At 31.4% G+C, this 18858-nt stretch overlaps 1 protein-coding gene across 1 annotated transcript; it reads right to left on the bottom strand.

Annotated features, from left to right (window-relative positions):
- Nucleotides 1-15076: 15076 nt before the first annotated feature.
- Nucleotides 15077-16563, bottom strand: LOC136063192 (F-box/LRR-repeat protein 25-like). Its single transcript, XM_065763208.1, has 3 exons — nt 16184-16563; nt 15441-15945; nt 15077-15286 (listed from the first exon to the last, which is right to left on the bottom strand). Exons 1-3 carry the CDS (start codon nt 16561-16563, stop codon nt 15077-15079), a joined length of 1095 nt encoding a protein of 364 aa, XP_065619280.1.
- Between the last annotated feature and the right edge of the window lie 2295 nt (nt 16564-18858).

The following is an 18858-nucleotide window of genomic DNA, read 5'->3' as shown; positions in this document are numbered from 1 at the left end:
AAAAGTTTGCGGGAATCAAGCCTAAAGTGTCCGAAAACACCAACAAAGCACAAATCAGTGAAGCTCTACGGATTCAAGCGTCTAAAGCCCCGAAGAACTTCCATCACAAATCCAAGAACACGAAGAACACATGAAGAACACGAAGAACACGAAGAACAAAGAATTTCTAACAAGCTCATAGCCAGAGATTCATTGTAATTCTGTTTTAGCAATCTTCAATCCATCCTTCAACCAAATTGAAGGATATTTTGTGTTCAAGTCACAATCACATTACCACAAATCCAAATCAATAAGTCTTGCAAGGAGATCGAATCAGAGGATAACTCTTTTGTAATTACAGAGAATTGTACCACACAATCATCAATACAAATTCGCATTTGTGACACTATTTTACTTGTTTGATTTATTTCGAACTAGAAATTTAGTCGTCTACAAGGAGTCTTCCTGTTATTGGAAAGATTCGTCAGCTGTAGCAACGACGTCGGAGGCGGATCATCAAGAAGAACAAAATCATGCTACTTCACCTTAGTCAGACCAGCTGATCTCTCTCTCTCTCATCTCTACTATGTCTCCACGCTACAATGGTATCACTCCCAACGCCGTCATTTCCGCCCCTACCTTCCTCCAAATCTTCAATCGTGTTTACGACCTTCTCCATGGTCTCTCTCTCTTATAGTCTTTGTTTGCTTGCTTAGAAAATTTTGTGTTATGATTTTAATTGATTTTGTTATAACGATTGAGGTGGAGCTAAGTTTTTGTTTGGTTGACAAGATAATATATATATATATACACAAAGTAACAGACCAAAGAGTGGGAAAAAATATATGTGGAGGGGCGATAAAACTATTGGTTAGTTTTTAAGTTAAAATGTTTTGGATTTAAAAATAAATAAATAAATAAATGGGTTTTGGGTAGGGTATGGATATCCATGTATCATATATCCGGGTAAGATTCGTGTATGGATACTAATGGGTATTGATATTCGGGTATCCATGGGTATGGGTATACCCGATCCATACCTTACCCATGGCTATCCCTAGTGTCTATGTCCCACATTTTTTTTTAACCGTTATGGGACTTCAACAGTGCAAATAAGAAAATGAACAGTATTTTTGGTGTAAACAGTAATTCGAAAATTATTTTTTTTTATTATTTTTAGTTTTCATCAAAATAAGCGGTATTCAAACAAACTCGATTGCCGTTTTGGCAAATATTATTTTTGTCAACTTATTTTACTATTTAGTTTATTTTTGTTATTACTTATGGGACCTATTGCATTTTTTGGTATTATTCATGGGTCCTTTTGTACTATTTCAACTAACTTTTACCTTTATTTGCAGTACTTTTAGCAAAAAAATTTCAGTTTTAGCAAAATAAACGGATCCCAAATGAACTCTTAATCTTATGAACGTACGTGTATTGTACATTTACAGGACACATATTTACTAACTAGATTGTGGAATAATAAAGGGTATTAAAAAATATTATTTTTTAGTAAAAATTTACTTTGAAGATCTAGACTCCTTTGAAGTGGCCCATTTGTTAAACCAAAAGGTTTTAGAATTTGTTTGGATACCGCTTATTTTGCTAAAATTAAAAACTTATTGTTGAAAGTGTATTGTACAGTACTTTCAGCAAAAAGTTTTCAGTTTTAGCAAAATAAAACGGATTCCAAACGGATTTTTAATCTTATGAATGTACGTGTATTGTACGTTTACAAGACATTTATTTACTAACTAGAATGTGGAATAAAAAAGGGTATTAAAAAAATATTATTTTTTTAAGTAAAAATTCACTTTGGAGATCTAGACTCCTTTGAAGTGGCCCATTTATTAAACCGAAAGGTCTTAGAGTTTGTTTGGATATCGCTTATTTATTGTTGAAAGTACTATAAATAAAGGTAAAAGTTAGTTGAAAAGGTATAGTGGAGCTCATAAATAGTGTCAAAAAATGCAGTGAGACCTATGAATAATAGAAAAAATAAGCTGAATAGTGAAATAATTTATAATTTTAATCCACATCTAAACGCACACTTAGTTGAAGCAACCAACAAAGAATTGGACTCATTACACTTTCTATCTTAGCAAGAGCACTCGCATAAGTCAATGCATGATAGCTTAAGGGAAAAAAATTTGAGCATTCAACCTCAAAAATCACCCACGTCAACTTATGTAAAATTATGCAAATTGACATTCTAATTACAGTAACTGTATAAATATATATATATATATATATGACTATTGTTCATGTGCATATCAATTTTTATTTATTTTTCTTGCTTCTTCTCTTTTTCTGTCTCTCTCCCCAATCTATTGAAATAGTTAAAAAAAAAAAAAAAAGATGAAAAAAATGAATATCAATTTTTATTTATTTTTCTTGCTTCTTCTCTTTTTCTGTCTCTCTCCCCAATCTATTGAAATAGTTAAAAAAAAAAAAAAAAGATGAAAAAAATGAATATTATATTGAAATAAAATGTAGAATAAATAATACATTATGAGTATTTTTGAAAATTTATTGTGTAGAATCAAAAAAGTTGATTCTTATATTAAAATAGAAAAAAAAAAGAGGCTAAAATGCAAAACTGACCCTCTAAGTTTCACATTTTGTCATTTCAGTCCTCTAAGTTTCAGTTTTGTCATTTCAGTCTTTTAAATTTTAATTTTTGTCAATACAGTCCTCCTTTAGTCTTCTGTTAAATCCTCCCGTTAGCAGCTGTTAGTCTCCTTGGAAGAAAAAAAAAAAAAAGTCTTCTTGCAAGTTGGAACAGAAAAAATCAATGGCGTCAACTATTCGGTCTGTTGTATCTCGTGGAGCCGCCGGCATAGCGAAGGTTGGCAAGTCAAAATCTTCCTGTTGAAACAGACAATTTTTGTATCTCACTAAAATCAACGAAAATAGCTCAACAGTTTCTATTCTGTAGTGTTTCATTTTTTTTTGTTTGTTTGTTGAGAAGATAGTGTTTTCATTTAAGCCAATTAAAAACAATCTCCAGAGGTGGTCATCTAAGTGCGTCTTTCAGCAAGTTCTATTATCTTAATTCCTTTTTCTTTTTTCTTCTCTAACATCCCAAAAAGTTTTTATACTTATAGATAATTTTTCTGTTTCTTACTGTCCAAATTTTTTTTTTTTATTTTTTATTTTTTACTTGCTACAAGTACACTTTGCATTTTTAAAAATGACTCCAATTTTCTAAGACTTTTATCAGTTTATGAATAAGTGATGGCCACCACTGCGTACTTTTGACGCGATGGTCACTCTACAAGTATAAATACTTGTGAGATGTGGAAAGTAAAGGTCAGAGTTCAAGTTTCTAGGAGAGAGTTTCATACACATATATATTTAGATTATGCAAAAGTATAATTTCTATCTTGTACAAAAAATAAAAAATAAGAGGTGGGCCAATTTCGTATTTTTGATACTAGGCTATCACGAAAGTCCATTAAAATTGAACGATGACATTAGGGGCTTTTTATATTTGGTAGGCTGGAACAAAGTCACATCACCAAAAAAAAAAAAAAAAGGGCTGGTATTTTGGGCCTTATTGCTGCAAAGCCCAGGAACTCGGCCCTATCAGCTAAGCTAAACTGGAGGCTCAAAAACTGAAGGAGATTCTCTTTAGGCCTCAACCTTAAAAACCGATCCAGTATCTAAAAAAAGACGAATAGAGGATGTCACCAATTTTAGAATTTTTTTTGTAAATCATTCTAGTCGTCCTTTGACTCAGACTATTTGTAGCTAATTTTAACGAAACCATTTATTACCAAAAAAAAAAAAAAAAAAGGGAAAAAGGAAAAACTACAAGCAAAACAAAAATTATAGGCAAGTAAATTCAAAAACATATTGTTAATATAATGGTGACAAATTAACAAAACTAGAACTATACCATAACCCTATAAAAAATTTAAAAAAGAAAAAAAAAAAAAAACCTACTCCATAATATGTTGGAGCTATATATATACTAGGTTTCCAATAATATATTGATACATTATGTAAAAGGATTTTTCCTTTTACTATCATTTTCTTTTTCTTTCTTTTTTTCTCTAAATGATCATTGTTATTAATATTTTAACTATTTTTTTTTTTTATGATTGTTATTTATTAATTATTGGGTTTTTTCCTATTAAAAAAATATTTCAAGAAAAATAAGGATATAGAAATGGAATAAGAGAAGTTGGAAGATATTTGTACCTTTAGAATATGAGGGATATGTTCAAAATGGACTGATTTAATGAACTCTTATAGTCACACACACACACACACACACACACACACATATATATATATATTTTGAGGAAGCTTATAGTCATATATATAAATATAAATAAATAAATATATATTACTATTTAAGGGGCCACCTCTGTTTGGGATCTTCATTTTTTTAGTTCAAAAATACCCCTATACTCTTATGTTTAAATAGAAACAAAATTAAAAGACAATTCGATAAAAATATAACTCTAACTCCTACTAAAACATTACCAAAAAATAGGCTCACTTTCCTGTTGATTTTTAAAATCGTTTTATTCACTTATAAATTAGATTCTCAAAATAAAAATTATATATATAAAATAAAAACACATTTTTTTTCTACAAAATAAACGTGCAACATTTGTTCATTTTTTGAAACTAGTCTCATGACACTTCTAGTTGTATTAGTAGTTCTAGATATGTTATCTAAATGAGAAATTATGAGAGGCTAGTATTATATAATTTTAACAAGATTTTATAATACTCTTAACTTTAGTAAAACAAAGGAACACAACTTTAGTGATAGAGTAAAAATTAGGCTTGTTCAGCCTTCGCCTGCCACCAATGGAACCGCCCCTCACCGCACTGAGCCGCCCATCTCAGAGCTCCACCACAAGTGTTTGGTACAGTGATCGGTAGCGTTTTCCAAGTATCGAAGCCACCAAGTGCGGCGAGCGGTGGTGAGTTTTGCCCACCGATGAAAATTGCACCGCATCGCCTTTTTTATTTTATTATTTTATTTATTTTTATTATGAACTGCCTATATATATATGTGTGTGTGTGTGTGTGTGTGTGTGTGTTTCAGTGGCATAGAGAAAGGTCTGAGAAGAAGAGGGCGAGAGAGAGNCTCTCTCTCTCTCTCTCTCTCTCTCTCTCTCTCTCTCTCTCTCTCTCTCTCTCTCTCTCTCTCTCTCTCTCTCTCTCTCTCTCTCTCTCTCTCTCAGCCTTCACTACCCACAGCCTCCATCCTCTGCTGCTCAATGCCTCCATTCGGACCACTCTCCAAGCATTTTCCTCTCCTCTCTTCTATTTCTCATAGCTATTCTTTGGAAGTTTTAAGAGAAGGTTTTGGTGGTGAATACCTAGGCTACTATGCTTCTCCTTGCTATTAGGTATGTAATTTATTTGATGCTCGAGACCTAAGATACTAACTAGTAACTATGCTTTGCCTTACTATGCTTTTTAGAAAGATTTTGAATTTATTTGAGATATTTTGTGTGGGAATTTGAGAAATATTATGAATATGTTTTTTTTTTTTTAATGAATATTTGGATTGTTTGATAATTCTATGTGGGTTGTTTGATGTGGATTGAGAAATTTTTTTTAATATTTGGGTTGCTTTTTAACTTAACTAACCGCATCGAACAGGAATGGTGCATCACACCTTGTGTAGACCGGTTTCCACCTCCCCACAAGTGGAGAAATTATAGAGTCCTCTGGTGGACCATGTCACTTGTCCATCATTCTACTAAAAAACTTCTACTTGTTTAAAGTTGCTGAGTCAGTAATTAATTTCTGTTTAAAAAAATTTTCTAATTAACAATTTTAAACAAGTGGCAGTTTTTTAGTGGAATGGTGGACCACATTACTTATCCACCATGTGAATCTTATAATTTCTCCCACAAGTGAGGTGCGGTCAGAGTTGAGGGGAAACCGCACCCTATAGGTGTGATGCAAAAAAACCTCCAATAACCGACCGCACCGCACCGCACTGTACACAGCCCTAGTAAAAATGTTAGAAAAATGGTTACATATATTTGTCAAAATGTAATATGAATGAATAAAATGTCTTTCTTTATTGAAAAAAACCTACAGCTCCGTTATGTCGGTTGAATGAATAAAATGTCTTTCTTTATTGAAAAAAACCTACAGCTCCGTTATGTCGGTTATCTTCACATTTAACCATAAAATCCAACGGCTAAAGAGCACTCGTCGGCAGTTATTTTTATTTTATTTTATTTTTTTCAATAATACAATGTAGCTCCTTGATCATGCTGATGCGCATGCATATCTGCAGATCCCATACTTTTGTTAAGGAGAGAGTCTATGACACAAATTTTGTGCCACTAATAAAGAGCATCATTTTGTCGAAAAAAGAGAGAGAAGAAAATCATAATCTATGACACAAATTAATTTTGTGCCCGAAGACTGTTCTATTACCTTAGAAAACTCTCAAGAATATAAATTGCATCAAAGTAAACGTATTCAACTTGTAATGCTAGAAAATTGAAATAAGTTAAAAGTTTTTTTTTTTTTTTTCATTGAATATTATTAGTAGGGAAATACTAACAGATGCCCTTAAGGTAATGACTAATAATTTATTTAAAGAAAATTTTTATGAATTTAAAAAAAAAATTAATATTTTAACAGTTTTTTTTTTTAATTTTTTATAAAAATAATGTCAAAACTTTCTTAAAATAAATTGTTAATCATTACCTTAAAAGTCTGTTAGCAGGACCTTTAATAGTTTGTTCTGAACAAAGTACTTCGTTGTCGCTCCTCCTAATTTGTTTGTCCGAGAGTTTGGATTTTTAAGAAGTTATCATTACTATTTTCTAAAATCTATGACACATTGTTTTCTGACATTGTTCTATTATTATATAGCTAACTCAAAAAAAGTAGATCATCCTTTTCAAAAAAAGAAAAAGAAAAAGTAGACCATCAAACGTAGACAACTACTTTAATAAAAAGGAATGGAAGAAATGAGCGTTTTTCTGGTGAAAATCCACTATACCACGGGCAATAGTACCTGGTGAAAGTGAACTCTTAGATCTAGACCGAGATTTGTACATCTCCAGCTCCTAGAATTTCCCCTAAATACAAATCCAACGGCTAACAGTATTAGACAAGTCACACAGGTTAGCAAAGCAAGAATCAATATAAAACAAAACCGGATATAAAAGCCTCTAGTTTAAGCTCCAAGACCAAGAGTGGTTCAGTGAAAAGAGAGATCAAAGTAAATCAATGGGCCACACTATTCACTGAAAACGAAAGCACATTTTTCAACAAAGACCACTTATAAATACCTACCTTCCTATGCATTAAGCCAACCACCTCCATCCCACTGATTCATTCACTAGTACACTACTGAATATACTTTGTAAAACAAGAAAATGGAAGCAATTCAAACCTGGGTCTCCAAGAACAAGCTCACCACCATTGGTCAGTATAGTAAACCCTCTTTCTCAATTAATATGATCCTTTCTTCTTCTTCTTCTTTTTAAATCTATGTAGTAAAAATACTAAGACCCTAATATGTAAGTTCTGTGTATAATATAAATTGTGGTAATTGAAACATCAGAATAATTTTGTGAATTATCAATATCCTCGTCATCATGAAATGGTTACTGTAGGGGCACTGTGGGCATCAGGAATTGGAGCATCACTAGCTTATAATTCACGTACAAGATCTCACCTCAAGCCAAGCCTAAAGCTTATTCATGCCAGGTATGTACATAGGCCTCATATATTGTATCAAATTGTTTTTTAAGTTCTAAGAAGTGTGTGCTTGTGTGTAAAGATACTGACAAAAATTGTGTCCCTTCTTTGTTGCTAGGATGCACGCACAGGCTTTGACACTGGCGGTGCTCTCTGGTGCAGCAGCCTATCATCACTACGAGAAGAGTACCATGGGGCATGGAGAGAGTACTCATGATTCTCCAAAGTGAGAAAGTTGTATTGTATCTGATCTGTGGATCTAAAGGGTTCCCTTTCCCTTCAAATTTATTTATATTTCTGGATTTTTACGTAGAAGGGAGATGTTTCCTATTCCGAGTTCCCTTTTTAAGTGGATCATGATGTTCTATTGTAATTATTAATTCAGTAAACCTATCTTAATATCAATCATATTTAGTTTCACGTTCATAAAGTAAGGTTGATTTCTTTTTGGTCCTCAGCAAAATTTGAATACTATACCAATATATCTATCAATAATCATGTAAGGGAAATGAAGGTGCATATGATATGATGTGATGGGATTTGTAATATTGAAATCGAGAGTAAAAAATAAACCATCATGCTGCTACGCAAGTACAAAGCAAATGTTCAATCAATTACTTGATTCTAATGTTAGTACTTAATGAAGAGCATATTAATGTTTAATTGATCCTAATGTTAGTCCTTATAAAAGAGCATATTAATGTTTTTGTTCCTTGATATCGAAATTTGTTTGAGATTCTGAAGCATAAGAGAGAAGGCATTGGCTGAATGTTTGAAATGTGATACCCACTAGTTAGATGTTGAAATTAAAATGACATAAAATATATTCTAGAGAAAGTAGAAGTGAGAACATAAAAAGTTACGTGGTTCAATATAATATAAAACCATTGATGACTAAATTTTTAGTATAAAACCGTTGATGACTATATCGATCTAACAAAATAGCATCATATTATCAATTATTTCTTACAATGAACCCTCTATAGGAATTAGGATTTGTTCTACGTGGGCTTTAGACTAAACTGGGGCTCTTGGCTATTGTACATAATTTATATTATTATTTAAGGAGCTTATCATGTTTGAGAACTCTTTTTTTTTTTTTTTTTCAAAAATGTTCTTACACCCTTATATTTATTATTTATGTATAGACAAAACTAAAGGATAATTAGGTAAAAATATAACTATAACTCTTACTAAAACAATACCTGAAAATAGAGTCATATTATTTTATTCATTTATAAATTAGATTCTCAAAATAAAAGTTATATATACAAAATAAAGATAGTTTTTATTTTTTTTTGCTATAAAATAAGATCACTAAGCCCAATGTTTTCACTAAACCAAAAATAAAAGTCTCGTCGCATGCATGAAGTGCGTGTGATTAGGCTAGTATATATTTACATTACTTGAATTTGGACTTATTGGCATTTTAATTTGTGTGTGTCCCCTAGTACTAGTTGAGGCACAAGCTTCTTAACAAATCCTTTCGAATAAAGATTTAGAAATCTATATGATTCTAGATTTAGTGGAGATAAATTTAGGTTCATTTTATTTTTGTTGTCTCATTGATAAAGTGTACAAATTTACAATATGGAATCATAGTCATAAATGTTCTTTTGCCGAAATAGAAGTAACACATTACTCCACTACTATTTCCTACATCATTTTAAATGACATTTTTATAAGAGATATAAATATTTAAATTTAAAAAATAATAACAATAATTAATGTTAAGATCCATTAGGTTAATTTGGATTAATATGATAAATTCATATTTTTCCAAGAACTTAAACTATTAGGAAATAATGAATTTAATCTCTTGACTATAATTTTAACATGATAATGGTATAGTTCATTGGCTTGTTTTCCTTAAAAAGATAAATTGAGCAAAACCGTAATTGTACTCCAAAAAAAAAAAAAATTGTAAGACTAAAAAAAAAAAAAATACATCCATAATAATAATAAGCAAAAATGTATGCCAAAAAAATGAAAAATTATTAGGTATTTCTGGAGTACTATAAATGTGTACTCTCTCCTCTCACATAAATGATGGGTCCCACCATGTATTTAATTAGTAAGACCGACTATTCATGTAAGAAGAAGAAATATGCATTTATGGTGGAGTACACAATAATTTTTTCAAAAAAAAAAGGCCAACAATAATACTAGTAAAAACAGAACATTAACAGCTACTTCAGTTTTAGATGCTGATCCCGAGGGAAAAAAATGCCTCCAATTGTGCTATGTAGTTTTCATTTTCATGCACACGAAGCAACTTTGTTTTCATTTATACACAAACACATTAGTTATGTAATTATTAAAAACCAAAAAGGTATGTGAAAATTGAAATTGTTAGATTCAGTCTTCCAGATGAGACGTACTATTAGTAGAGGTGTGCATTCAACATGACCTGACCCAACCCAATTAAACACCTTGAGTTGGTACTTGGGTTTTTTTTTTTTGTGTTTTTTTTTTTTATTTTGTTTTTGTTTTTTTTTTTTTGATTTTTTTTTTAAGCTTTAAGCTTAGCTTGGGTTAAAAACCTTGTATTGTATATTGTATTAGTTTATAATACTATTTTAGATAATTGTACATAGTGTAGTACATATAGATGTAGTATATATCAAGGAAGTCGATATCGTACCGCCGGTACGTATCGTACCGTTCCATATCGTATCGAAACATTAACGTTTCGTACCGGTTTAAATACCAGCCGTACCGGCTATGTACCAGTCATACCGGTCAATTTCGGGTAATACCGGCCGGTACATAAAATTTTTTTTTTTTTTTAAGTTTTGTAATTTTTGAATTTTTGTTAGGGTAGAATGGTAACTTATTTGCATTAACTTATTAGTATTATTTTTTTTTAGTATGCAATAGTAACTTTTAAGCTTTCTATTTTTATATTGTGCATGTGTTTGTTTTTTTCTTTCTTTACTTGATACTAAAGTCTAAAACCATGAATAATTAGTTTTGAATTAAGGAAATGTTTTATGGTAAACTTTTATATTTATATAATATATACACACATACATACATGTATATATTTATTTATAAATATAAAAAATAGCGTAAGCCCGAAACGGTACACCGGTATTGATCGGTATCTGAAATATATCGTACCGCTAGGCAAACCGGTACAGCCTCCGTACGGTATTGACTCCCTTGGTATATATTAATAAAAAATTAATCATCTTATTTACTACTAGACCCCAGTACAAAATTTCTAACTTTGCCACTACGTGGAAAGGACTCCATCCCTTGGGCCTTTACAACCAAAGGGGAGTTCCCTTAAAAAAATCTGCATATATACCTGATTGTAAAAGGATTAGACACCTTTAATCCCTCTACTATCTAGATCGGCCGAATCTAGAAAACTAAAATAATCCAATGAAGCTAGTCAATTCTTTGGCTATGTTGTTTCAAGTGAAAGGGAGAGAAGAGAAGAGAAAGGATCCTTTGTAGTTTTAAGAAAATACAAAAACAATTGATTTTTTAATAACTTTTTGGTATTGAAACTTTTCTAAAATAATTTATTAATAAATTCTCTAAGAGCACTCGTTAACCAGAATGTGTGTAAATAATAGTATCTCTGGTTCAAAAGTGTTGGTTCAAGGGCTTTAATATTGTAACATGTAGCGTGTGTGGTAACCGGTAAGGACCGTGAATCTATAATACTGTGTTAATGGACTAGCTTTGCTAAGGACTTTGGAACCAAATTGGTATCCCTCATACGCTGTTACCTTCCTTAACAAAGAATGGCTAAATTCAAACGGAACCTCCATTGTGCACTCACTACATTTGCAACAGTTATAGGTCTGCTTGACTTTGTGATGAAAAAAGGGTACCTCTTGCAAAAATTAAAATTCCCAAACACGTTAGTGGAGCTACTGACTAGAAATATATTCCCAAGAGTGCCTAGTTGGATTAGATTGGGTTTGAAGTATTTTCCAACCCAACTCAAACTTTTGGGTTGAAAAAATCACAAACCAACACATAGTACTTGTAAACATTAACCCAACCTAATTTTAGGGATCAGGTTGAATTGTGTGTGGTTTTCATTCAACTAATTGCACCATTTATTAATGAATGGAAACAATGATTATTCAATTTGGTTTTAAGGATTNAATACAATATACAATACAAGGTTTTTTTTTTTTTTTTTTTTTTTTAATTTATAAATATATACAATACAAGTTAAGTGGATTAGTTTCCTTATCAACCTAGGCTTTCAAATTAAATTACAACACATTAATTATAATGATATTAAAATAAAAAAAATTATTAATAAGTTAAAAGATAGCTACAAATTAGACAATATTCATTGAAATGCATAAAGAATTGAATCAAATAACTAATTATAATTTTTTTTTAAATCAATAATAATTTATTATATTCAAAGTGATATAAGTTTTGCTTTTGAAGTGTATGAATTTTTAGCCATATACATGGTCATTCTCTTAATAGCTCTATTGTATTAGAATTGGAGTAAGTAGTACTAGAAGTCTTGGATTTTGTAAACTAAAAAGCACTAATCTAAGTATTAATTACTTGAAGTAAAGAAGGGGAAAAAAAAAAAGAAAAAAAGAAAAGGAAAATGGTAGAGAAAGACGAGGGAGAGAACTAAGGGAATGCAAATTGCAAATCTTGGCAATATAAATGGCACTATTGGAGTAATTTTTTGAAGATGAAGAACAGTGTATGGAGCAGAGCTTCCCTCCATTGTAAAAAACCAAAGTAAGCCAGAATGATTTTTTATTTAAAAAAAAATAAAAAAAATAAAAAAACAGTGAAGGAGCAAAATTTTGAAAACATTTTCTTTCTTGAGAACATTGTTAAATCAAAGGAGTTTCTCCAAAAAAAAAAAAAAAAAAAAAATCAGAGAATGGGGTTAGAAGAGTATCCTCCCTACTCAAAGAGTCAAAGGTCCAATATGCTGGTGTCCCAAAAGTCCCATCATCAATGATCTTCTTTCCTGTCCTGCAAGCAGCCCAGAAAAATTGCCAATTTATTGTATGACTTTTATGGTGCAACAGATCTTGTAAGCACATGTTATGTAGAATTGAAATTTTTTCCTTTCTTCTGAATTGTAAATGACAATGGAAAATTGTTTCATAAATGATAGAGCATGAATATGCTACACATTTATTTAAAAATGTCTTGCGCAACTAGTAGAAATAATTTAGAAGCCAAACCACAAATTTACTATAAAATAACTACAAAATATTGCTAATGCAAAGTCCAAAGTAATCTTACAAAGTATTGCTAATTACATAAAATTCATGTCAACTGGAATTCTACAGGATGAGTCAAAAGTAGCACATGTGAGACCATTCTCAACACTTTTGCATCTTACAAAAGTATACCCTTAAAAGATCTTTGTATATGCATATTCCCTAAAGTTTTCAGTCTTGGACTCTTCAACTAATACCACCAACAAGAAACTGGAAATTCACCAAGGTTTTTGCATTCTCAAAAAAATAATTGCTTAGGGTTTCTTTATCTGCACTTCCTCTATGATTGTCAATCTTAACAGTCTTCAAGCAATGCCTCCAACATGGAAATGGAAGGAATTTGCAACAGATAGAATTCTCCCCTTTATAAACAGGCTTTTCATATGACAGCTGAAATATATAAGCAACCAGTTAGTTAGCAATATGTAAAGGCCAATAAAAACACCATCTTCTGTTAAGAGTCTCAATAGCATTAAGGGCAAAAGAGAAAACGTTGAGTGAAAAATCAAATTATGATTGCTGTAACAATCAGATTTTACGGTGAAATTATTTTCATCATTGCACTAGTATTGTAAAACTACCTTTGCCACTTTTGACATCGATTGTCAAGCAAATTTTTATTTATTTATTATTATAAGTAATAAATTTTGCTAAAGTTTTCTCTTATCCCCATCTTCTCTCTCTCTCTTGTTTAGATTCAGATATAAGCTGCTAGAAATTCTGTGAAGCAAATTATGTTCTTCTTTGCGATAATAACAGACAGGTTACTTTTTTTGGTGAATAACAGACAGGTTACTTCTACTTGATATGGCTGACCCTTTGATTGATGATACAAAGTTTTGGGCTTATAAATGATAAAACTTATTAAAATACTCATGTTGGGAAATTTCTACACGAGAACAAAATTAATTAGAGAAAAGAAAAAGACTTCTCCTTTATATTTAATTTTGACTTTGAATCTAAACTGCTAAATTGTGTTACCTGCCATAACTTCATCTAAACCTTATAAAAATGGAAGTTTTGTGCATTGAGTATAACCTAAACTGCTATGATTTTCCTGTAATAGTGCAATTAGGTTTCTAGATTCTGCTATCAAGTTCCATCCTTATTGCTTTCTGTACAATTATCCAATGGGGAATTGAGCAAAGGCAAAACTACAATGATTTTGGATCACTAAAATCAGTATATTGATTCTGGATTGTGTAGATCAAGGGATCATTGTCGTAGTGCACCTAGGTGAAGCCTAAAAAGGAGTTGCAGTGATTTCAATTATAGAACATATTTGCTTGATTTGAATTAAAAAACTCTGAAAGACAATGAAAAAAAAAAAAAAAGAAAAAGCAAAAATATTCAAGTAAAGTTGACTTATAGTGAATAATTAAAAGAAAAGGTTTCTCTCCAACCTTAAAACTCTGTTGATATTTTTTTTATTAAATGTGAATTTTGAAAATTTAACCATTAGATTGTATGTGCTTATTATATCATCAATGCTTGCAAATTTCAAAAAAAATCAAAGATCAATAGTTATGTTATCAATCAAATATTTAAATTTCAAGTTTTTGTAATATAAAATTATACATAAAAAATAAGTTTATTGATCGAATAGTAAATAACATCTAATTTGAATGAAATTTGACATGTGTGTTAATAACATAATACCATGTAATCTAACGGTTAAAATTTTAAAATTCACATCCAATAGAAAGATATATAAATAGTTTGAAGGGTTTTTCTCTAAATTAGTTTGGAGATTTGGAGAAAAACTTACCATAATTAAATATAAAATTCCAAATTTTGATGTAAAGTTTGTTTTGCGCATGTTTGGGGAAAAGGGGGGGAGGGGGGGATAACAAGATCTCACCATAAAATTGCCATACCATTCTCCTTAAACTGCAGGCATCGTATATAAAAATAACAAACAAATAGACAGTAAGGACTTCCCTAAAAATTGACAGCACCAAAATCCTTACCACATGAAAAAGAAACCTGCTTAATTAGCATGAGAAGCAAAAACATATAACAAGAATGATCTTTTACAGTAATGAATTTGTTAAAGCAATTAAGCACTATTTAGCATCCTCATCAATCAAAAAATAGGAAGCAAAATTCAAGATTCTAAGAAATAAATGAATAAATATAATACCTTGAAAGATATTTTGTCATAACTCATAATCATCAGGCTTATAAATGGAGCCGGCTTCAATTGTTAGAATGTCCAGAAGAGGAGAAATCCAAAGCAAGCTATCCACAAGTTCCCCAATTGCATATCTTGTAAACGACAGTGGAGAAGATAAAAACAAATGCAAATGCTTGACATTATATGCTGGTGATGATACGGTTTTTCTCAATCTTTTTGGAATAATCGCATTCTTCACAAATTAAACAAACAAACAAATTAGACTTAATTTTACAATAAATGTTAATATTTGATATTCAAGGGAACAAATGTAAGAAAAGAAAAATTAATACAAAAGAAATCAATGAGGAAGATGAGTAAAAAAAAAAAAGAAAAATCATGAATACCTCGGCCGACTGAAGTGACAAACTCAATAACTTTGAATTACTCAGCTTTGAGAGGAATTCAATCTTCTTAACATTCCAAGGATCTTCACGACTAATCATGCCATAAGTAGCTACCGACAGATTTAAAGCATTCGATGATGATAACGATATTACAGAACGAGTATAATGATTGAATCTACATAATTTAGGAGCATCAAGCTTGACTTCAACTAGATTCCAGCACGCCAGTAAGGCCAATGATTTTAGCTGATCACTTGAAATCTCTATTCTCTTCAGCAGAGAGCAACATGTTAGTTCTAAGGTCTCAATGAGTGGAAGTTCAGAGAGATGGTCATTGAGCCAATCGTCTGTTATACATGCTTGTAACTTCAACTTCTTAAGATTTTTACAATGGACCAGGTTAATCTCACATGATGTCTGAACTATATGAACACTACAAAGATTTGGTGCTTCCAACTCAACTCTCTCAAGGTCACGATTTTCTTCAATGCCAATAGCCATTAATCTATGTTGACATGACAATTCTATACCTTTCAAACCATAACACCATTTCAAATTCATGTCTTCTAGCGCAGGACACCCAACAACTAGGTTTTTTTAAAAACTGATTATCCATATGAACTTCAACTAAACACACTTTTCTTAAAGAGGACATGTTTACAAGACCACCAGTACTACTTGTATCGAACTTACAGAGATGTAAACTCAACAAACTCAATTCTTTATAACATATACTAGCAAACCTTTCAAAACCAAGATTCCGCTCTTCCACGTTACTTTCAAGTGCAAAACTAAGCCAGCGGTCAACACGAGACGCTGATTTCTGTCTGCCCCAGCGGTCGCTAAGTGTAAAATTCTTTACAAGAAGCCTCTGCGTTCGTCGGCTCTCTAAATTTTTCTCCACAAAACTGTACAAGTCCCCTCTCTTCAGCCAGACATCCCGGCCTTTCGCGATTTTTGATAACGAGTTGAAATAGGTTTGATCAAACCGAAGAATTGGGAATGTCGACCACACATGTTTCCATCTTTTGGCCAATATTGCACATTGAAAAACTTGTTTAAATGGAAGGAATGAGAGGATGTGTTGTAGAATAGGTTCTGGCAATTCTGATATACGGTCCATAACATAACATAGAAAAGCTCAAATTTGAGAAGAAACGATGCTGTTGAAGTATGCAAATTCGAAAAACAATTATTACTACTTTTTATTAATTATTAGTTAAAATAGAATTTCTATTTTGTATTAAAAAAAAAAAAAATAATTATAAGATTCGATGAATCATGAATGAATAGAATTCGTTTTCATTCCAAAAGCTGAAGCTAATCGGATCTCGTCCTATTCGAAAGTAGTGGGCTTTGAAATATTTGTTGTCCGGTATCTGGAATTAAAGCCCATGCCCACATCCTATTAAATCAAAAAACAAAAAGCCTATGCTCATTAATGGGTTGGCTCCTAAGCACATAATTAAGCCTGTTGGTCCTTTTTTGTATGAGCCCAAAAAAGTACTTTAATTATGCCTGCTTCAAGGCCTAAATAAGCTAAGCGGAAGGGATCTATTATCTATAGTTACCATAGTTATTTTTTAATTTTTAATTTTTATCGAGATAGTTATTTGAATTGTGCACAAACGTGTTCTAAAACGAAAACAATGTCAACAAAGCAACTCAGTTTTATTTTATTTTTTTGGTGTGAACAAAAGCTGAGTACGATCCAGGTTGAGTTCGAACCGAGCCCACACTCAACTCAAAAGAATTGGCCCAAACTCTCTCTCACCCAAAATTCACACACTTGGATCAGGTTGGGTATGTGGTGGGTAAATCGGGTCTGGGTTGGGTCAACTTCTTTCTTCCCCCCCCTTTTTTTTTTTTTTTTTAAATAAAAAATATTTTTTTAAGAGTGTATTAGTCAAATGGTTCATTAATCATTATACAACTTACAATGATATCAAAAAGTTTAAACTAATTTTAATATTGATCATGCTATGCCATTTTTAAATGTGACAAATTTTATTTATGAAATATACCAACAATTCAAAGCCTGAAATAATCCTTCAATTCTTACAACATTTATCTTGCTAGTTTACAACATTTTACAATATTTTAAAACCTATGACTATTTTATAATACTTTTACATATTGTTAATGTAGCCAACTTCTTCCTAGTTTTTATCTTGACCCATCATTAACATCACTTTTTCATTAACTAATAATAACTCACCACATCAGTGATGGGAAAATTTTTTGTAAAACAATTTGTATCTCTAGCATTACTCTTAATTCTTAAATTACATTTAGATTGCTTTATTTTCTCATTAACAATAGTTAATCTTTATGTCTACCTTGATTCAAATAAATTAACTTATAACTGAAATGACATATCTCCATGCACAAAATGCTTAAGGGTTTAGGGGGGGAAGTGATTCGATCTGCAAGTTAACAACATATTGTAATTATCCCACCCCCCCCTCCCCCCCCCCTCCCCTCCCCCCCAAAAAAGAAAAAAAAAAAACTTATATAAAATCTCACCAATCACACCCCTAATGAAAGTCAACTAAGCAAACTCAACTAAGCTAAATACGCAGCCTCTTGACATAGCAAAAATTTACTTGTATATGCATTCCCATCTCCAAGTCCCAGCCGTAAATTAAAAGCCTTAATACAATTTTATTTACATAAGACCTCTATCATGGACGGCAATAAAAAATATTTTATGTTTTTTTAAATAATTGGGCGGGTAGGGTTGGACCGGAGAGCGACCCAAGACTTGAAGTAAACCAGAATATGTGGCCCGAACTCAACCTGAGTTTCGATTCAACTCACCTAAGGCCTGAAGGGTTAAATAGCTAGGGATGGGCGGGTCTGTGCTCAGCTCTAGGCGCGATCATACCAACACTAATGCACTACATTCCATCATAACCTTGTTATTTATTTATTTATAATTAGATAGCTGAGAGTATGGGAATTTGAATATTGGGTGTCTTCATTATAAATAGTAAAAAGTGTTAGTTGAATTATAAGACTTTTGGCCAAAGCAACTTAAGATTAGCACTTACAAGAAGAGGAATTCCAGTAAATCACATTTTTATTTGTGATGATGTATTTTTTTTTTTTTTTTTTTTTACATTGAACTCAATTAATAAAATCATTGTGAGAATTCTTTATCTGTACAATATATCTATCTTGGTAAAATCATCCTTCTTTCTAGCCTAAACCTATTCAAAACATGTTAGAGTTTGAATTTACAATTTCTGATAGATTGGGTTGCGATGGAATAGCTATCAGAAATTGTATTGTGATTGATCGTGCATTGATTGTATGCTTGTCGAAACCTTGAATCTTGATCAATTGAGCCTCGAACAAGTGGCATAAAAACTTTTCACAAATTCTTCTTTTTACTGCATCCTCACACTTTGATCCT

This window comes from Quercus suber, unplaced genomic scaffold (assembly GCF_002906115.3).
Source record: "Quercus suber isolate HL8 unplaced genomic scaffold, Cork oak 2.0 scaffold_497, whole genome shotgun sequence".
Lineage (NCBI taxonomy): Eukaryota > Viridiplantae > Streptophyta > Magnoliopsida > Fagales > Fagaceae > Quercus > Quercus suber.
This window is presented reverse-complemented; position numbering and strand designations above follow the sequence as displayed.